Source organism: Eleutherodactylus coqui, chromosome 8, assembly GCF_035609145.1.
Source record: "Eleutherodactylus coqui strain aEleCoq1 chromosome 8, aEleCoq1.hap1, whole genome shotgun sequence".
Lineage (NCBI taxonomy): Eukaryota > Metazoa > Chordata > Amphibia > Anura > Eleutherodactylidae > Eleutherodactylus > Eleutherodactylus coqui.
In genome coordinates, this window is record NC_089844.1 from 118,131,062 (window position 1) to 118,148,468 (window position 17,407).

At 45.4% G+C, this 17,407-nt stretch overlaps 1 protein-coding gene across 1 annotated transcript in view; it reads left to right on the forward strand.

Moving 5' to 3' along the window:
- The window catches only part of DNAH3 (dynein axonemal heavy chain 3), a 379,066-nt gene that overhangs the window by 271,852 nt on the left and 89,807 nt on the right, over nt 1-17,407 (forward strand). Inside the window, exons 37-39 of the mRNA XM_066576291.1 lie at nt 2,316-2,416; nt 2,530-2,635; nt 7,449-7,578. Of these exons, the coding sequence (XP_066432388.1) occupies nt 2,316-2,416; nt 2,530-2,635; nt 7,449-7,578 (337 nt within the window). The remainder of the gene's footprint in view (nt 1-2,315; nt 2,417-2,529; nt 2,636-7,448; nt 7,579-17,407) is intronic.

Sequence of the window (17,407 nt, forward strand, 5' to 3'; positions counted from 1 at the left end):
ATATACACACACACACAGATATACACACACACACAGATATACACACACACACACACAGATATACACACACACACACACAGATATACACACACACACACAGATATACACACACACACAGATATACACACACACAGATATACACACACACACAGATATACACACACAGATATACACACACACACAGATATACACACACACACAGATATACACACACACACAGATATACACACACACACAGATATACACACACACACAGATATACACACATATACACACACACAGATATACACACACACAGATATACACACACACACACAGATATACACACACACACAGATACACACACACACACACACAGATATACACACACACACACACACAGATATACACACACACACAGATATACACACACACACACACACAGATATACACACACACACAGATATACACACACACACACAGATATACACACACACACACACACACACAGATATACACACACACACACAGATATACACACACACACACACACACAGATATACACACACACACACACACACACATACACACACACACACACACACAGATATACATACACACAGATATACACACACACACACACACACTTACCCCAGGGCTCGGTCCACTTCTCCTCCATGTGACAGCAGCAGCAGGAGAGGTAAACTCAGAAGCTTCCCCGTTCAGCAGGAAGCAGGGGGGGCAGCACATGATCCCTGTGCCCTGCCGTCTCATGTGACTTCCTCCCCTGCCGTCCCATGTGACCTCCTCCCTCCTCCCCTGCCGGCCCATGTAAGTACCTCCCTGCTTTTCCTCTCAGGCTGGCTGTTCTGACTGCCGCATCATGCGGGGGAAAGAACGGTCAGCCATTAATGCACTGAATGTGCATGGGGGTATGTCGGAGGGCGGCTCCGGGGCCCCCTGAGCTCACGGGCCGGGTCGCCATGGCGACCCCAGCACCCCCTGACGCTACGCCTATGGCATTACGTCATACTGCAGGAGCGATCAAAGTATCGCATATTGTAGTACCCCAGGGGTAAAGTTAAAAAAAGATCAATAAAGTTTTTTCATTGTAAAAAAAAAAGTTATAAAAGTTTAAATCATCCTCCTGTTGCCATATCTGTAATTAAAAATCTAACTATACATATTTGGTATCGCGCGTCCGTAAAAGTTGGATGTATCAAAGTAGCATATTATTTACCGCACGGTGAACGTCGTCCGAAAAAAAAAATAAAGAACTCCAGAATTGCACTTTTTCAGTCACCCTTTCTCCCAGAAAAAAATGCACTAAAAAGCGATCAAAATAAAAAGCGTGCTATGTATTCTGAATTAGTACTACCGGAAACTACAGGACATCCCGCAAAAAATGAGCCCTTGCTGAACTACGTTGACGGAAAAATAAAAAAGAATAAAAAAGTTATTGCGCGCACAAGATGACCGCAGAAAATAATTGAAAAAAATTAAATGTCTTAATTTTTTTTTCATTTTACTCCACTTAGAATTTTTCTAAAGTTTTTCAGTACATTATATGGTACAGTAAATAGCACCATTAAAAACTACAACTTGTCCCGCAAAAAGCAAGCCCTCATATAGCGACGTTGATGGATAAATAAAGGAATTATGATTTTTTTTAAAGGTAGGGGACGAAAATTGAAAAAAAAAGGGCTGCATCATGAAGGGGTTAAAAGAAAAAAGCGTTTTTTGTGTACAAAAAATGCAAAGCATAAAAGAAACTGTATAAACTTGGTCTCGCTGGAATCGTGCTGACCCAGAGAACAATGTTATCACATTATTTATTTTGCACGCTGAACGCCGTAAGAATGAAATCAAAAAACAAATGGCAGAATTTGTCTTTCTTCCCCCAATCCCCCTTAAAAAATTATTAAAAGTTACAGAGTACATTATATGTACCCAAAAATGATGCCATTAAAAATACAACTTGTCCTGCAAAAAACAAGCCCTCATACGGCCGTGTCGAAGGAAAAATTTAAAGTTATGGCTCCTGGAATGCAACGATTAAAAAAAATGAGAAAATTAGTTGATCATTGAGGCGCAAACAGGCTTCTTCACTAAGAGGTTAGAGTTAACAAGTAGCTGTCAGGGAAAACATTCTTCTGCAATCAATGAGTTTCTTCGACCATTCAATTAATGGAAACCATATGCTTTGTATGAAGACTTTTATTATGATTTAGAGCTTTTGGAGGAGCTGGTAGGGGATTGGAAGTAGGTGTTTTGATGTCTGGAAAGAATGGTCATTTTCTGATAACTGGCATCATGCCCGCTTCCCTCCTCTTTAGCTGTGCTTGATGAGCGGTGAAATCATTCAGATGAATTCAAAGATGAGCTTAATGTTTGAGCCCGCTGACTTGGAGCAAGCGTCCCCCGCAACTGTGAGCAGGTAATTGAATTTTGCTTCCAATGGTCAGCTTGGTGCAGTTACTGTCTTATTTGCACAGCATCCTCCATCCTCTAGCTTCAGGCTGTTGTCTTCTTTTCTTGTAAACCGTCCAGGTGTGGGATGATCTATATGGAGCCTCACCAGCTTGGATGGATCCCTTTGAAAGATTCCTATATGAACACTCTTCCAGAGCATCTCATGAGTGAACACAAGGAATTGGTAAGAGGACGAACAACTCCAGAGGAATTAAATGCACTGAATAGATTCTACTTTTCTGGTTGTCACGTATACAGCTATACTGTATGTTGTCATTGCATGACACATACCTGTATTTTCAGATGACCTTTCAGATGACCTTATACATGAGGAATAACATTATTTCTGGGCATTGTATGCAGGGCCGGCTCCAAGTTTATGTGGGCCCTTGGACAACGGAGTCTCAGTGGGACCATTTGCAGTGTTTAACACACATGTATCAGTGAATCTGCAGCAGCCCATACAGTGGCCATATAACGGTAGATACCAACTTCAAATAGGTGTTTTGCAGAGCGAGAGTTATATCCAGTGATCACGAATGACGTCCTCTCTGACTGAAGTTGTTCAATTCCCCTGTTCTTCTGTGACCAACAACTTGTCTCTGTGGAATTTAACACACAGACATCTTTGGCTCCTTGCCTTTCCATTACCCTCCATACATTTTTAGCTATACCTTTGCACAATCCCCTTTCTATTGGACCCAAGACGGTAATAATGTCAAAGTGCCTTTACTTAACAACAATGCCTTCTTTATATCTACACCCAGTAATAATATCCCCTTTTGTCCCCAGTCACTAATAATGCCCCGTTTTAGAAATAATTCCCCCATTTGTGCCCTTCTATAAACAATGCCCCTGTTTGCCACCTTTTAGAAGTAATACCCCTGATTAGAAATAATGTCCCCATTCAGAAGTAATGTCTCTGTTTTCCTACTTTCAGAAAACAATCTCCATTTGCCCCCTCTTAGTAATAATGCCCCCAACATCCCATTGTATGTAATTAAAAAAACACAGCACATGCTCTCCTCCCCTGTTGCTCTCCGGCAGCTATAATAGGCATGCTGTCTCCTGCTCATTTCCGCGTTGTATTGTCATGTGACACACACATGATCGCTGAAGCCAGGAACTGACTACAACGATCATATGTCTGTCTCATGAACACACAATGCAGGAGACAGTGCGATTATTATAAATGCCGGGGAGCAACAGGGTAGAAGAGTATGTGCTGTTTGGTGTTTTCACTTCAACACGCTTCAAATTAAAATTGGGGGCCCGACTGCTGTGCCTGTTCCCTTTGACCCATCCCTAGTCACCAACTGGAGTAGGTCCCAACATCTGATTTGATTATTTCTATTGTACATTTTGCTAGTCAACACATTGGCTATCACATAAGCACTGGTTTGTTGAAAAGTTAGTGACCATTGATATGGGACATGATGTAAACATATAGTACCCTTGTTTATATTGCAAATATTTTCAGACAAGATAGAAGACATAACTAAGGCTGCCTGCCCACGGGTGGGTTTGAATTGCGTTCCCCGTGGCGATCATCCACAGGGAATTCAGTGAATGCTCTCCACAGCGTTGCTATGGAAAGCGCTTCCCCCCCTGTCCACGAGCGTAAAATCATTGCAATTCTCCGATCGGGGCCGGCAATTCGCAGCATGCTGCGATTTGCCGCGATTCTCCACTGTCAGCCTATCGGTCAGATAGGCTGACAGCAGAGATCCGTCTGCTGGCTCCTGCTCCCGGGCGGCGGTATCCCGCGGCGGATCTCTGTTGCGGGATACCGCAACACCCGTGGACAGGCAGCCTTACTGTGCCTCTTTCCCTGATCTCTACCATATAAATATCATCAGTGACAAAGTCACTTAGAGCTTTTGATGTGCTGTCAATGGTGCCCCATGTTAGTTGGAGCGTGAAGCCAAGATGGAAATGCGGGCTGGAGTTTGAGAGATGTCTGTTGCTAATGTTGGGGGGCTGTGGGGATCATTATTCCAAAACATTGTGGCAAATAAAGAGGCAGTACAGAAAGTGTGTGTGGCACAAACTACTATAAACTTCACACTGGTTTTGTTTTGGTTCACTCGCAGGTAGTAGATGTAGAATTTTTCATTTTACTTTTCTGTACACCCTAATAAGGTAGCTCAGTGTATTTTGCATAGTAAAAAACACAATAAGGCTACATTCACACGGGCAAGCATGGTATCGGGCAAAGAAACTCGTCCCAATATCACGCTTGCCAGTGTGCATTTTCACAGCGATGCAAAGAGTTTTTGATAAAAAAAACGCCTTGCATCACTTTTGTGAAATTGCGACATTGCAAGTGTTTCCCATTGACTTCAAAGTGAAACATCACACTCGCATGCACATCGCACGGCTTTTAAGGTTTCATTGAAGCGTTCCATTGAAATGCCCAAAGAAAAAACATTCTGCAATTTCTTTTTCCTCTTATGTGAATAAATACATTTAAAAGAATGGATTTCATATTCGCGCAGGTTTTGTGCGCATTACAATGCGCATAACTCATGCAAGATTATTGCTCGTGTAAATAAGCCCTAAGGCTAATTCGCACTTGCCAACGTGCGTTGCCCCCATGGATGGGAGGCTTTTTCATGTTAAAAACACCTTGTCACTTCAGGGAAGTAGTGATTCTTCGCGTAAAGCCACACCGGAGGATCGGCAAGTGTTTTCCATTGTTTTCAATATGAAACCTCACCTTGCATTACTGTGCCATGTGTTTTCCAGCTCTATTGAAAACAATTGGCGAGGTGTTCTGAGAGAACGCCCAAAGATAGGAAATGCTGTGATTTTTTCCCGCACCGCGATGCAGGAAAAAAAATCGCTCATGTGTATGACCCCATTCAAAATAATGGGGTTCATATTCGTGCGAGATTTGTGTGTATTGCATCAAACAAATCTCACGCGATTTTCTCCCCCATATGAAAGCGACATAAGGATATTATTACATACCCATTAACAGTTGAGTAAGGGCTCATTCACACGGGCGTATTGTCACCACGTATTACGCACGTGTATTTCCTGCGTGTAACACACGGTGATTGGAGGCAATGAAAATCTATGGACTTTCATTCTTCCATTCACACCTGCATTGGAACTGTGAGGGGACACTGCATATGAACCGCAGGAGAACTCAATTGCAGCTTGCTCTATTTCTCTGCGAATGCACAGAGCGGGGGATTTGAGAAAAAAAACGCTACACTGCGCATTTCTGTGACGTCAGAATCCCGGGCATGCACAGTGCTCATCACGGCCCATACGCGATTTCTGCCGACAGAGCGTAGGGGCTGCAATGAGCAAAACGCTGCGAGACTTGCAGCCTTGCACTCATACCCCCATGTGAATAAGCCCTTATACTCATGATTTACCACTAATTGCGTTGCACCTGGACATGCCATTGTTTCAAGTTGAAAGTCCTGGAGCAGCTTGATATTTAGCAGTAAATCTCGAGCGTTACCCACGGCAGATGACACTCATTTAATAGTAGGCTAAGGTGGTTCATCAGAACGTAAGCAAGGGAGAAGTGGAGTAGTTGTAACCAATTAGATTCCAGCTCATTTCGTAATGACCCTTTGAACTAAAAAAGTAGCTCCCTGATTGGTGACTATATCAGCAACACGTTTCACTTGCACTTTTTTTTCTAGTAAATCTTCCCAATTGTGATATCACGGTATGTTATATAAAATGCCAAACTTAGCTGTGTTACATCTGTCCATAGCAAATAACAATGATGATATCCATTTTTAAAGTTGAACTAATTTCATACCTTAAAGGTCACCCTGTCAGAATAATTGATGCTCTGAAATCCTGTATAAGTCATGTCATTTTTTTATCCATTATTTATGTTCAAACTAGATCAGCGCAGCAAAGATAGAGGGCGCCCAGAGAGTCGTCTGACAGCAGCTCCGTACCCTAAATCAGACCCACATCACTAGAAACCATTATTTCACATTTGCAGAGCATCGCCCAAATCTTTGTAGTAACAACTTATATATTAGTTAGCATACAGCTGTGTTCAGTGTACTTATGTGTATTTTTACCTTTTTTTCTCTTGCTTGTCAGGACCACACAAGGTTGGTATATGGTAATTTTCTGCTCCGTTCTACCTTTCTGTATCCAGTCTCAATACACTATATAAATGCAAAACAGCTGTGAAGTTATACTACCCAAAAGTGTACTGAGGGATATTTGAGTATTGGAGCAAAGCTGCAGTTCTTAGCCTTTGTTCTCCATCTTAATACCCTGGCCAAGGTATAGTTGGCTCTACCCAGGGTTGAACTGGCCCACCAGACTACTGGAGGATCTTCCGGTAGGCCCAGGTCCTGACACAATAATAGGCGCCTAAAAGTCCGGCAGAAAACAACTCATTCGGAGGTGATTTGGGGCCAATCACTTGCCACTAGGATCTATCTTTATGGGTTGTATCGCAAATAACTCATTAGACCTGATTAATACTATATTCTGTGTATGAAATAACAGCAACAAAAGTCTACATTGCGATAAGTGGTCGTGTATATGTACTTTATAGATGGAAGGTGGGCACTCAGAATCATTTCCTCTGAACACAAGGAACCCCTGTCCAACACTGGCTATACCTCTAACAACTCGCACTATGCCCAGCTACACCCCTGACTGAGAATATATCAACTGCAATCTAGAGTTCTATGTCCCCTATATCTGTGTCTATAGGAAGAGCTCATTATAAATTGCCGACCTTCATGCTCCAGATAATGTGCATAATCTGTAAATCTGGGTTTTGTACCCTTACGTTATACTTCACGTTAGAAAATAAGAAATCCGTATGTGGAGTTATTCAAGTGCAGACTTGCAATCACTGCCTAAATCTGACGTGTACAGAGGAGTCTGTTCCCGGTTTTATGATGCATCATAAAGGCTTGCTGGTTTCCTTTAGACTGTTTATGCTCTTTCGTGATAACAATTTCAGGCTTTTGTGTTGTGCTTTATTTTACTTTTAGATTAATGACATGTTTCACTGGCTCGTTCAACCATGCTTGGATTTCATCCGTCTGGAATGTAAATTTCTGGTGCAGACTTCTCCCATCCACCTGACATACAGCATGATGAGGCTTTATACCTGCTTGATCGGTATGGTTGAAATAAGTAAATCTTATATTTTAGTCACGGCAAAATAGTCAGCATTATAGCTGTAATGTGAGCTGCTTATGATATCAGGCCATGTACTGTGTCATGTAAAAGTCTTGACTTTAGACTAAAGTTGACGACAGTGTAAAAAACTGGCAAATGACTGTATATAGCTGTATAGCTCCTGTTTAATGACACACAGATACATACATTTGATATAAATGGAAACAGAAACTCAAAAACTTTCTTATAGCAAAACTGTCTAACATGACTGATAGCAACCTTACCTCAGCAGCATTTCTCAAGCTGCTAAGGTAAGATGAAAGCTGCATTGTGATTGCTTGCTATGGACAACAGGGACAGTCTTACTGTTAGACAGTTTTGCTAAATGCAACCCAAAAAGTTTTATTCTGCCATAGTCATCGCTAGAGGGAGAAGAACAGAACAGAATGGCTGCCGATGAAGACAGAAGAGCATTTTGTGTCCTTGATTTTCACGTCTACCAGTCTGTTAGTATGCAACGTCATTTTTGAACAAAGTTTGGTGAAGATCCACCCAGTGGGCAGACAATTCATAAGTGGTGCTCCAATTTTAAGGAAAAAGGTATCACATCTTGTATCCAAGCTAGAGGCAGTACAATAGGGTACTAGAGCCTCCATGCCTGCCCGTATCACATCTCGTATCCAAGCTAGAGGCAGTACAACAGGGTACTAGAGCCTCCATGCCCACCCGTGTCACATCTTGTATACAAGCTAGAGCCGGTACAACAGGGTACTAGAGCCTCCATGCCTGCCCGTATCACATCTTGTATCAAAGCTATTGGTGGTACAACAGGGTACTAGAGCCTCCATGCCCACCCGTATCACATCTTGTAGCCAAGCTAGAGGCGGTACAACAGGGTACTAGAGCCTCCATGCCTGCCCGTATCACATCATGTATCAAAGCTATTGGTGGTACAACAGGGTACTAGAGCCTCCATGCCCACCCGTATCACATCTTGTATCCAAGCTAGAGGCGGTGTAACAGGGTACTAGAGCCTCCATGCCCACCCGTATCACATCTTGTATCCAAGCTAGAGGCGGTGTAACAGGGTACTAGAGCCTCCCTTTAAGTGTTCAGTTTTCCACAATAAATTATCCTTTTGCTCTGACATTGTAATCACTTACTTATATCATTGTTATAATCACACAGAGAAAGTTTTTTTCTCCATTGCGACAACTCCTTCTAGCTGCTTGAATTCTTTTGACAATTAGTGGTATGGTGCATACATTTAAGGCAGGTGTGGAAAAATGCTGCAAAGTAAAGGCCCTTTTACACGGTTCGACAGTCCTCTCAGCAACTGCACGAGCGCTGACGTCCCCGGTAAGGTCGTTAGCGCTCGGACAGAGCATTCAAACTGAAAGTCCTGCTGGCAGCTCGCAGGCTTTTCTTCCACTTCACTTCCTATGGGAGGCGTTAAGCGGGGAGATTTTACACAGGGTGAAAAGCCAGCGAGTGCTAATGAGGTTTTTTAAGCTGACTGCAGAGCAGAGATCTCCCAGCATTCCTTACTCACCTAAAAGATTGGATTAAAGATGACTGCGTTCTTCCAGTGTGGTATTGCACCACTTCCCCACTCATTTCAATGCAGCTAAGCTGCAATACCACACACATTTATGGACCAGCGTGTCACTGTTTCTGGAAGTAAGCAGCCATGTTTTTCAAAACTTTAATGTCTGCCTTTGTTCTGGTGATTTGAATTGCAATGTACGGTAATCTGATAATCTAACTCCCCTACTTCATTCTAGTAGTTTGGTAACAATTTGGTTGTGTGCCTGATAACAAACTTTATCCACTTTTTCCAATGATGATTCTCTGAACTGTGCATGCAGTCGCTGCTCTATAGTACAGGCTGTAACTAAGAAGTGGTGCAAAGCATGTAATGTATTTACAAACTTTGGTAAAAGGAAACTCGTAGGTTGACAATGTGGTCCAATCTGCAGGCAGCATGTTATAAATCAGGATAAGCTAAGTAGATTGATATGTATTTTGGTGGGAAAAGATTGGAAAAAAATTTGTATAATTTGACTTATATTGATCTAATACTCCTGAGGCCAGAATGAGTAGAGTTTTATTGAACAGCCAAGTTAAGAACATAACATAAATGGATATACAGTATATATAGTGCTCATGTGAAAACAAATAAAGCAATGATAAAATACAAGATAGATTGTTACAAAAATATCAAGCTTTACAAAACCTGTGCAGCAGTTTTAATTTAACAAACAGAAAAGCGACAAAAAAGGGGTGGGGGAAATAAAGGTATAAGGAGGGGGATTGGAAGGCGGAGGTATTACACTATGAAGCCAGGTAAACAATTCAGGAGTATCTTAAAACAGTAAACAAGGAGTCTAAATGTGTAGAAAATTATTGCATCTGCCTTGATCCTGAGCAATGATCCCTTTAAACCGGTAAATCTCTGTGAATGTATCATACTATTCTGTTAGACTGGGAACCTGAGAGGATTTCCAATGACGAGGCATAACCAAACGGGCTGCTTACAGTGAAAAGTAGAACAACCCCTTCTTCAATGAGGAAAGTGAGCCCCGTAATATGGAGAGGAAGACCGCTGACAAAAACCAATTAAGATGGGCGCAACTGACTTGTTTGTAAAGGCATTTATAGCAGACTCAAGAGGGCGATTTTTCCACACTCCCACCAGATGTCAGTAGCCAATGTTATCCCACAGCACCAACAAAGGGGGGAGAACTCGGGGAAGAGATTATGGAGCAAAGCTGGAGTTCTATAGCATGTGAAGAGGATTTTATAATTCTCCTGGAGTTTGCAAGAAATAGAAGATTTATCCGTGAGAACGAACACTTTGGTTCATTCCTCCGTAGAAAAACGTAAACCAAGTTTAGTTTACCAAGCTGATGCAAAAGGGACTATGTAGAAAGCCTACTGAGTCTCCCAAAGCAATCCATAGAGCAACACCACCAAATGGGCGTTCAAAAGAGGTGAGATCCCATAGAGAAGAATTGCAAGAGGACAAACTAGATATAAAGTTGGATAGTTGGGCATGCAACAACCATGACCTACCAGACCGTCCACCCGGGAACGAGGTTAAAGATCAAAGAGCCTCACTGACATATAATGTCACAACTGTGGGGCATCATCCTTCAAGTATACTCAAAGAAGACTGGATTATGAAAAACCAGAGTAAGTGGACTTGGGTTAGAGAAAAGACCTAATGCCCATAAATTCCTATCCCCAAAACGTAATACAGTAGAAGTACTGTAGTTGCAAGGGCAGAACGACCGAGAGGCCGATGGGTAGGAGTTAGCAAATGAAATAAAGTGGGGTTAATATGAAGAACTTTGTCCTCCAACATCCACTTTTTATCCTGTTTATGGTGGAACCCATTCAAGATGTATGCTAACATAGAGGCCTTGCAATAAAGAACAGTGTCTGGAAGAACCATGTTCCCCCTTGGGTTTAATAAGGAGTTAGATTGAATAGAGTTTTAGATCAATAAAAATCTGAATCTTTACTAACAAAGCTATATATCAATCTACTGAGCTCCACTTGTTCTATAATGTGCAGATCAGACTGTATGTTCAACATTCATAGATTATAGGTATATTATGCCTTGTATAGTTCTCACACATGGGCATACTGTACCTTTTAAGAAAGACTTATGTGTAACTATGGCTGAATACTGTATCGTGTTGTTCAGCACAGCAGAAACTTGGATTGTGATGCTGTAAAACCAATATCGATGAGAGTAATTAGGGCTGTGATTGATTAGACCACTGTTTATGCTTCATGTAAAGCGGAAAGCCAATGCATCTATTTCTACGGTCTACAGAGATATTCAATATACAGTGTAGGGCAATAGTCACCCATACACAGGCATGTAAATAATTATCTAGAGTGTGTTATTCCAGGTAATGCCTGTTACATTTCTCAGTGGCCTCGCGGCAGCTCCGGGTACCAACAAGCAGCACAATTTTTAATACATTTCTTCATACTCAACTTCAACAGCATCCTTCCTAATTACTATACAAAACAAAGCATAATGTATGGTGACTTTGGTCCCACCTTGTACTTTACATTGTATCACTTCTTGTACTCTCTCCAGTACGGTAATTGCCATGGTGGCTTTGTTAAAATTAACATAGCTTTATATATTTTCACTATTTGGTTTGTCTTATAGAGGCACGATCAAGAACATCAATCCATTACAGAGGGAGACAGAATGTGCCATTGGTAGATAACATATGGAGCCATTCTATTCTTTTTTAAAGGGAACCTGTCACTAGTTTAGTGGATATAAAACCACCTACATCAGTAAAACAACAAAATAATGCACATTGACAATGTTACTGTGTTAGTCATTCCAGTAAAAGAATACCTTTAAAAAGAAAGTTGTAACATTTCCTGAGCTGTATGTAAATGCCCGGACAGCGGTCTTGTGAGCATCCTAGACCGTCTGCTGGGGGCTGCATAAGTCCTCTAATGCCACCTCTCAAGCGATGATGCGTGTACTGGGAGCTTTGGGATCGGCGCATGCACAGTTGAATCTTCTTAATCTGCTCACAATAGGGAGAGATGAACTGTGCATGCAGCGATCCTAGAGCTCCTGGCACATGTACAAGAGTTACACCTATACGTTCCTGATGTGGAGAACCTCTCAGCTCAAAAGAGCACAGCGCCTCCCAAAGACCCCATACTCACCTCTTCGAATCCGCCATGCGAGCCCCTTCTGGTGAGCCACTGCGCATGCGCAGTACAGCACATAACGCGTCGTCAATGGGCGATGACACGACGAGCCGTAACACATAATCACACGATACGTCCGCTGTTCTCACAGCAGAAGTATCGCATGACGGATGGCTTACACCATTGACTACAATGGAAGCCGGCCGCACGTTTTCCTGCGGCAATTAGAGTATGCCACTATTTCTTTCATGCTGCGGAATTCCGCAGCGTGAACATTCAGCTACTAGGTCCAATAGAACCTAATACGGTAGGATAACGCCTCGGATTTCCGCCGTATGAAACGCGGCAGAAGTCCAGCCGTGGGCATTAGCCCTAACACAGTAGCACTGTAAATATGCATTACTTTACAGACGCGGCCGACCGGAAGTGAGGGCCGGCCGCGGAAGACAACGGCAAACCCTCCCTGAGGAGCAGCGGAGGGGAGGGGGCAGCTGCTGGGACCTGAGGAGAGCCGGGGAGCGGGCAGAAGGAGCAGGAAAGAGAACGGCAGGCCCACAAAACAGCAGATTGGGTGAGTGACGCCGTGACTGCGGCCACCGAACCCTGCGGCCCCCCCCTGCGCTCCCCCACCCCTACTGGACAGTAGCACCACGCCGAGGGCACTGAAACCCCCTGGAGTGAGCTCCCTGCCGTGCAGTAAGCACTTTGCACAGGCAGACATATTAAGGGGCCCCCTCTGCCCCTCCCCCCCAGTCGGACACCACCTAGACGAGGGAAGAGAAGGGGTGCAAGAGGAGAAAGATTGGGGGCGGCGTGGGGGAAAGAAGTGAAGGGGAAACACAGCGGAGACCCACGCACACAGTGAGGAGCACCGCGCACGGAGCCACTCTCCCTCAGGGAAGCACTCTACTCCTGAACAGAGAGGTGCGGAGGCGGTTGGCGGCCCCCTCTTTCTGCGTATCTCGCCTTTTAACACACGTGGTACCCAGAGACTGCGGCCGACTGCTTCATGCGCACTCAGAAACCAAGCCCGGAGCTGCCGCCTGCAAGTGTCGCGCTAAAGGTGCATAAATGCTACTACACTATGTTTGCACCCCAACAGCTATGCATTAAAGTTTAAACTGCGCATGAATCCCCCCCTGTGACATTTATAAGTTCGGACCGGTGGACATCCCCTACTACTATCCTTTGACAAGATGGCGCCCACCAAGCAAGCCAAAATAACTAGCAAGCTGCAGCAATATTCACGGCCCAGCACCTCAACGGACTCCCGACCTAACGCGCCACCCAGCCCGCAAAGTGCGCCCCCTGATGCAACAGCACCAGCTTTACCTCCCGCATCTGGCCCAACTATCGCCGATGTACTGAAAGCGATTACAGAATCGCGCTCTGCCCTCACAGAAAAAATCGACGCACTACAGTCGGACTTTGGTCTGCTGCGAGCGGACGTCCAAACGCTGAGAGAGCGTACAACAGAAGTTGAGACGCGAGTCTCCAACTTAGAGGACTCTGTTACACCACTCTCAGATCAAGTGCGCACCCTCAGCTCTAACATCACGGCGCAGGGGAGAAAAATGGATGATATGGAGAACCGCCTGCGCAGATGCAATCTGAGATTCATAGGACTACCGGAGGGCGCTGAGGGCAGAGATCCCTGTGATTTCCTGGAATCGCTCCTCAAACAGGAGTACGGCCCCAACTCTCTGTCACCCCTATTCTGCGTCGAGAGAGCACATCGCATTCCATCAAGAGCCCCGCCGCCCGGAGGCCCTCCACGCACCTTCATTGCAAAACTGCTTAACTATAGGGACAGAGACAAAATTCTAGCACACAACCGCGAGAGAGACCCGATAAGAGTTGACGGACAAACAATCCGTATCTTTCCGGACTTCTCCTTAGAGGTGCAGCAAAAGCGCAAAAAATTTGTAGAGGCAAAGAAAATGCTGCGCTCAAAACAACTTATCTACGCCATGTTATACCCCGCCAGACTAAAGGTGATCAAGGATAACCGTTCCCACTTCTTTGAAAACCCAGAGGATGTCCTAAACTGGCTCGAACAAAATTAACCTACACCGTGAGACTTTCACAAATGCGCGTTTGATGCGGCTGGCCATTCGTTGCTTTCTCAGAATTATTGCGGCATAATGGTGGAGGGTGGCACCCACCTTTTTCCCACTCCCCCCCCCCCCCTTTTTTTTTTCTCTCCCCCCCCCCCCCCTTTCCCCCCTCTCATTTCCCGTTCCCACCCCCCCCTCCCTCCACTCTAGATAAGATGGCCGGCAGCTGAAGATGATGAAAATGCAAAACGATGTGGGCTGCGTTAAAGTTGCCCCTTTTTTTCTCTCTCTTTATTTGGACTGTGGGGGCCCGACTGGACTGAGGGCCTACGCAGCGCCCGCGGCCCGTGCCGGGTACCTATAGCCCACACTGACGCGGCCCACAATCACATAACCCTGTCTCTGTTTCTTCACAGGGGGACTTTATTTTCATGCTCGTAACTGCTATTACTGTTCTACATTTTTCTGTTATAGTCTGTTGGTGATTCTCGATTGGGGCTAGGTCTCACGCCCCCTACAAAGTTGTGAGTTATGGGATCGAAACCTGTCCGAAGTTCGGGGGGATGGGTAGGGTGGGAGGGGAGGGATTGGTTTGAGGCTGGTAAATGTGAATTGCTTTGTAATTTTCTATTTGTTGTTGTTTTTGGCGCGACTCTCTTTCGGATGCTTTATAAGAACTCATGGGAACAATGGCTACCCCCTTGAAAATGGCTAGCACATACTTAAAACTGGTCTCCTGGAATGTCAGGGGACTAAATTCTAAAGTTAAAAGAGCATTGGTTTTTGACTTCCTTAAAACCCACTCCCCCCACATGATACTACTTCAAGAAACACACCTCAGGGGCTCAAAGACACTGGCGCTTAAACGAGCAACAATTGGCTCAGCGTATCACGCGACTTACTCCAACTACGCTCGAGGAGTCAGTATACTGGTGGCCAAATCGGCCCAGTTTGCCTTCCGCCAAATACACATAGATCCTGGGGGGCGCTACCTGATCCTACAGGGAACCTTCCATGGCCGTCTCCTCACGATAGTAAATGTTTACCTGCCACCACCTGCTAACATTGAAATACTTCACGAGGTGATGGCACGAGTGGTCCTCCTTGAGGCGGCCCCGATAGTAATCATGGGAGACTTCAACCTGATTTTGGACCCGGTGCGGGACCGTCTCACCCCAGCCGCCTCCACACAGGCTCGGCTGCCTGGGTGGGCCGACTCCTACTCAATGCAGGAAATATGGCGCACGCGACATCCACATGACAGAGCCTACTCATGCCACACTCCGACCTACAATGCCTTCTCGCGCATAGATCTCTGTTTTGGCTCGCCGGACTGCCTCCCTATGGTTCGGGATATATCCTATCTACCCAGAGGCATTTCAGATCACTCTCCGCTCCAATTAGTTCTTGACCTTGGGGTTGGGGGCAGTCGCCCTGTGTGGAGACTGAGTCCGCTGTGGCTGGAACAGAGAGAAGTGCATGAGTATGTAGAACAAGAGGCTGAAATGTACTGGGAAGTCAATGAGGGGACGGCCTCGGAGCTGGTGGTATGGGACGCATTTAAAGCCTTCACCAGGGGATCCTTTACCTTGGCTATTGCCGAGCATAGAAGATCCCTGGGAGCCCGCCGCTTGGACCTGGAAAGGCGCCTTGATTTAGCAGAGGCAAGGCACATAGCAGACCCCTCCTCGGAAACTACTACAATTCTGGGTGCCCTGCGACGGGAATACAAACTACTGCTTATCGAATACACCAAGAAGAAACTCCTGTATTCCCGCCACCGGATTTTTGATCAGGGAGACAAGAACGGCCACTTACTGGCCTACTTGGCTAGAGAGGATCAGACACTGCCACCAATTACGGCGGTGCGGGACGGCACGGGTACTCTATTAAATGATCCCAAACTAATTAATCAAACGTTTGCCCAATTCTATGGAGATTTGTACACCTCCAGACTGAGCTATACTGAAGCGCAGCTCCTGGCGTACCTGGGTGGCATTCCCTTCCCCACACTGAGTGGAGACAGCGCGGCCCACCTGGATGGGGATCTAAGTATAGAAGAAATAACTGAGGCTATTAAGGCACTCCCCAATAGGAAATCACCGGGCGTGGATGGGCTCCCCGGGGAGTGGTATAAAAAAAATGTGGAAATCCTGGCCCCGCGACTCCTCACACTATATAATTCTATTTTGCGGGAAGGGGCGCTACCGGACACAATGCGTAAAGCTCTCATAATAATGATCCCTAAAACCGGAAAGGATCCCACGGACTGCGGCTCTTACCGTCCCATTTCCCTTCTCAACAACGACGTAAAAATACTCGCAAAAATACTGGCGACGCGTATAAACTGTACTAAAAGAGATCATACACGCAGACCAGTCCGGCTTCATGCCTGGCAAAAGTACGGACATGAACCTGAGGAGGCTCTTTAATCACTTGTCGTACAAGCACACTAACTGCGGGAGGCGCACCCTGGTATTCATAGATCAGGCAAAGGCCTTCGACTCAGTAGAGTGGAAGTACCTATGGGCGGTGATGCGGCGGTTCGGATTCGGGCCAACTTTTATTAAATGGATCGAGATCTTGTACGACTCCCCGGTGGCCAACATTAAAACTAATACACATGTCTCTGCCCAATTCTCCCTGAGCAGAGGCACAAGACAGGGCTGCCCTCTGTCCCCCGCCTTGTTTGCCCTCGCCATAGAGCCTCTTGCGATCCAAATCCGAACGTCACCAACAGTGAAGGGATTTAAACTGAACAACTACGAAGAGCGCATAGCGCTCTATGCAGATGACACCCTACTCTTCCTCCAAGACCCGGGGGCGTCTCTAGACGCAGCCCTGATTATATTCGACGCATTCGGCGCACACTCTGGCGTTAAGGTCAACTGGGACAAGACTCACTTACTGGCGGTGGACCCTGCGGCCGCCGAGCTCCCTCTGCCCGCCCCGCTGAGCTGGACAACCCAGACCACCTATCTGGGAGTAAAGGTCTCAGCAGAACTGTCCGCCTTTTACAACTCCAACCTGGTCCCCCTCTTGGCATGGGCCGGGGAGGCGGCGACACGCTGGGC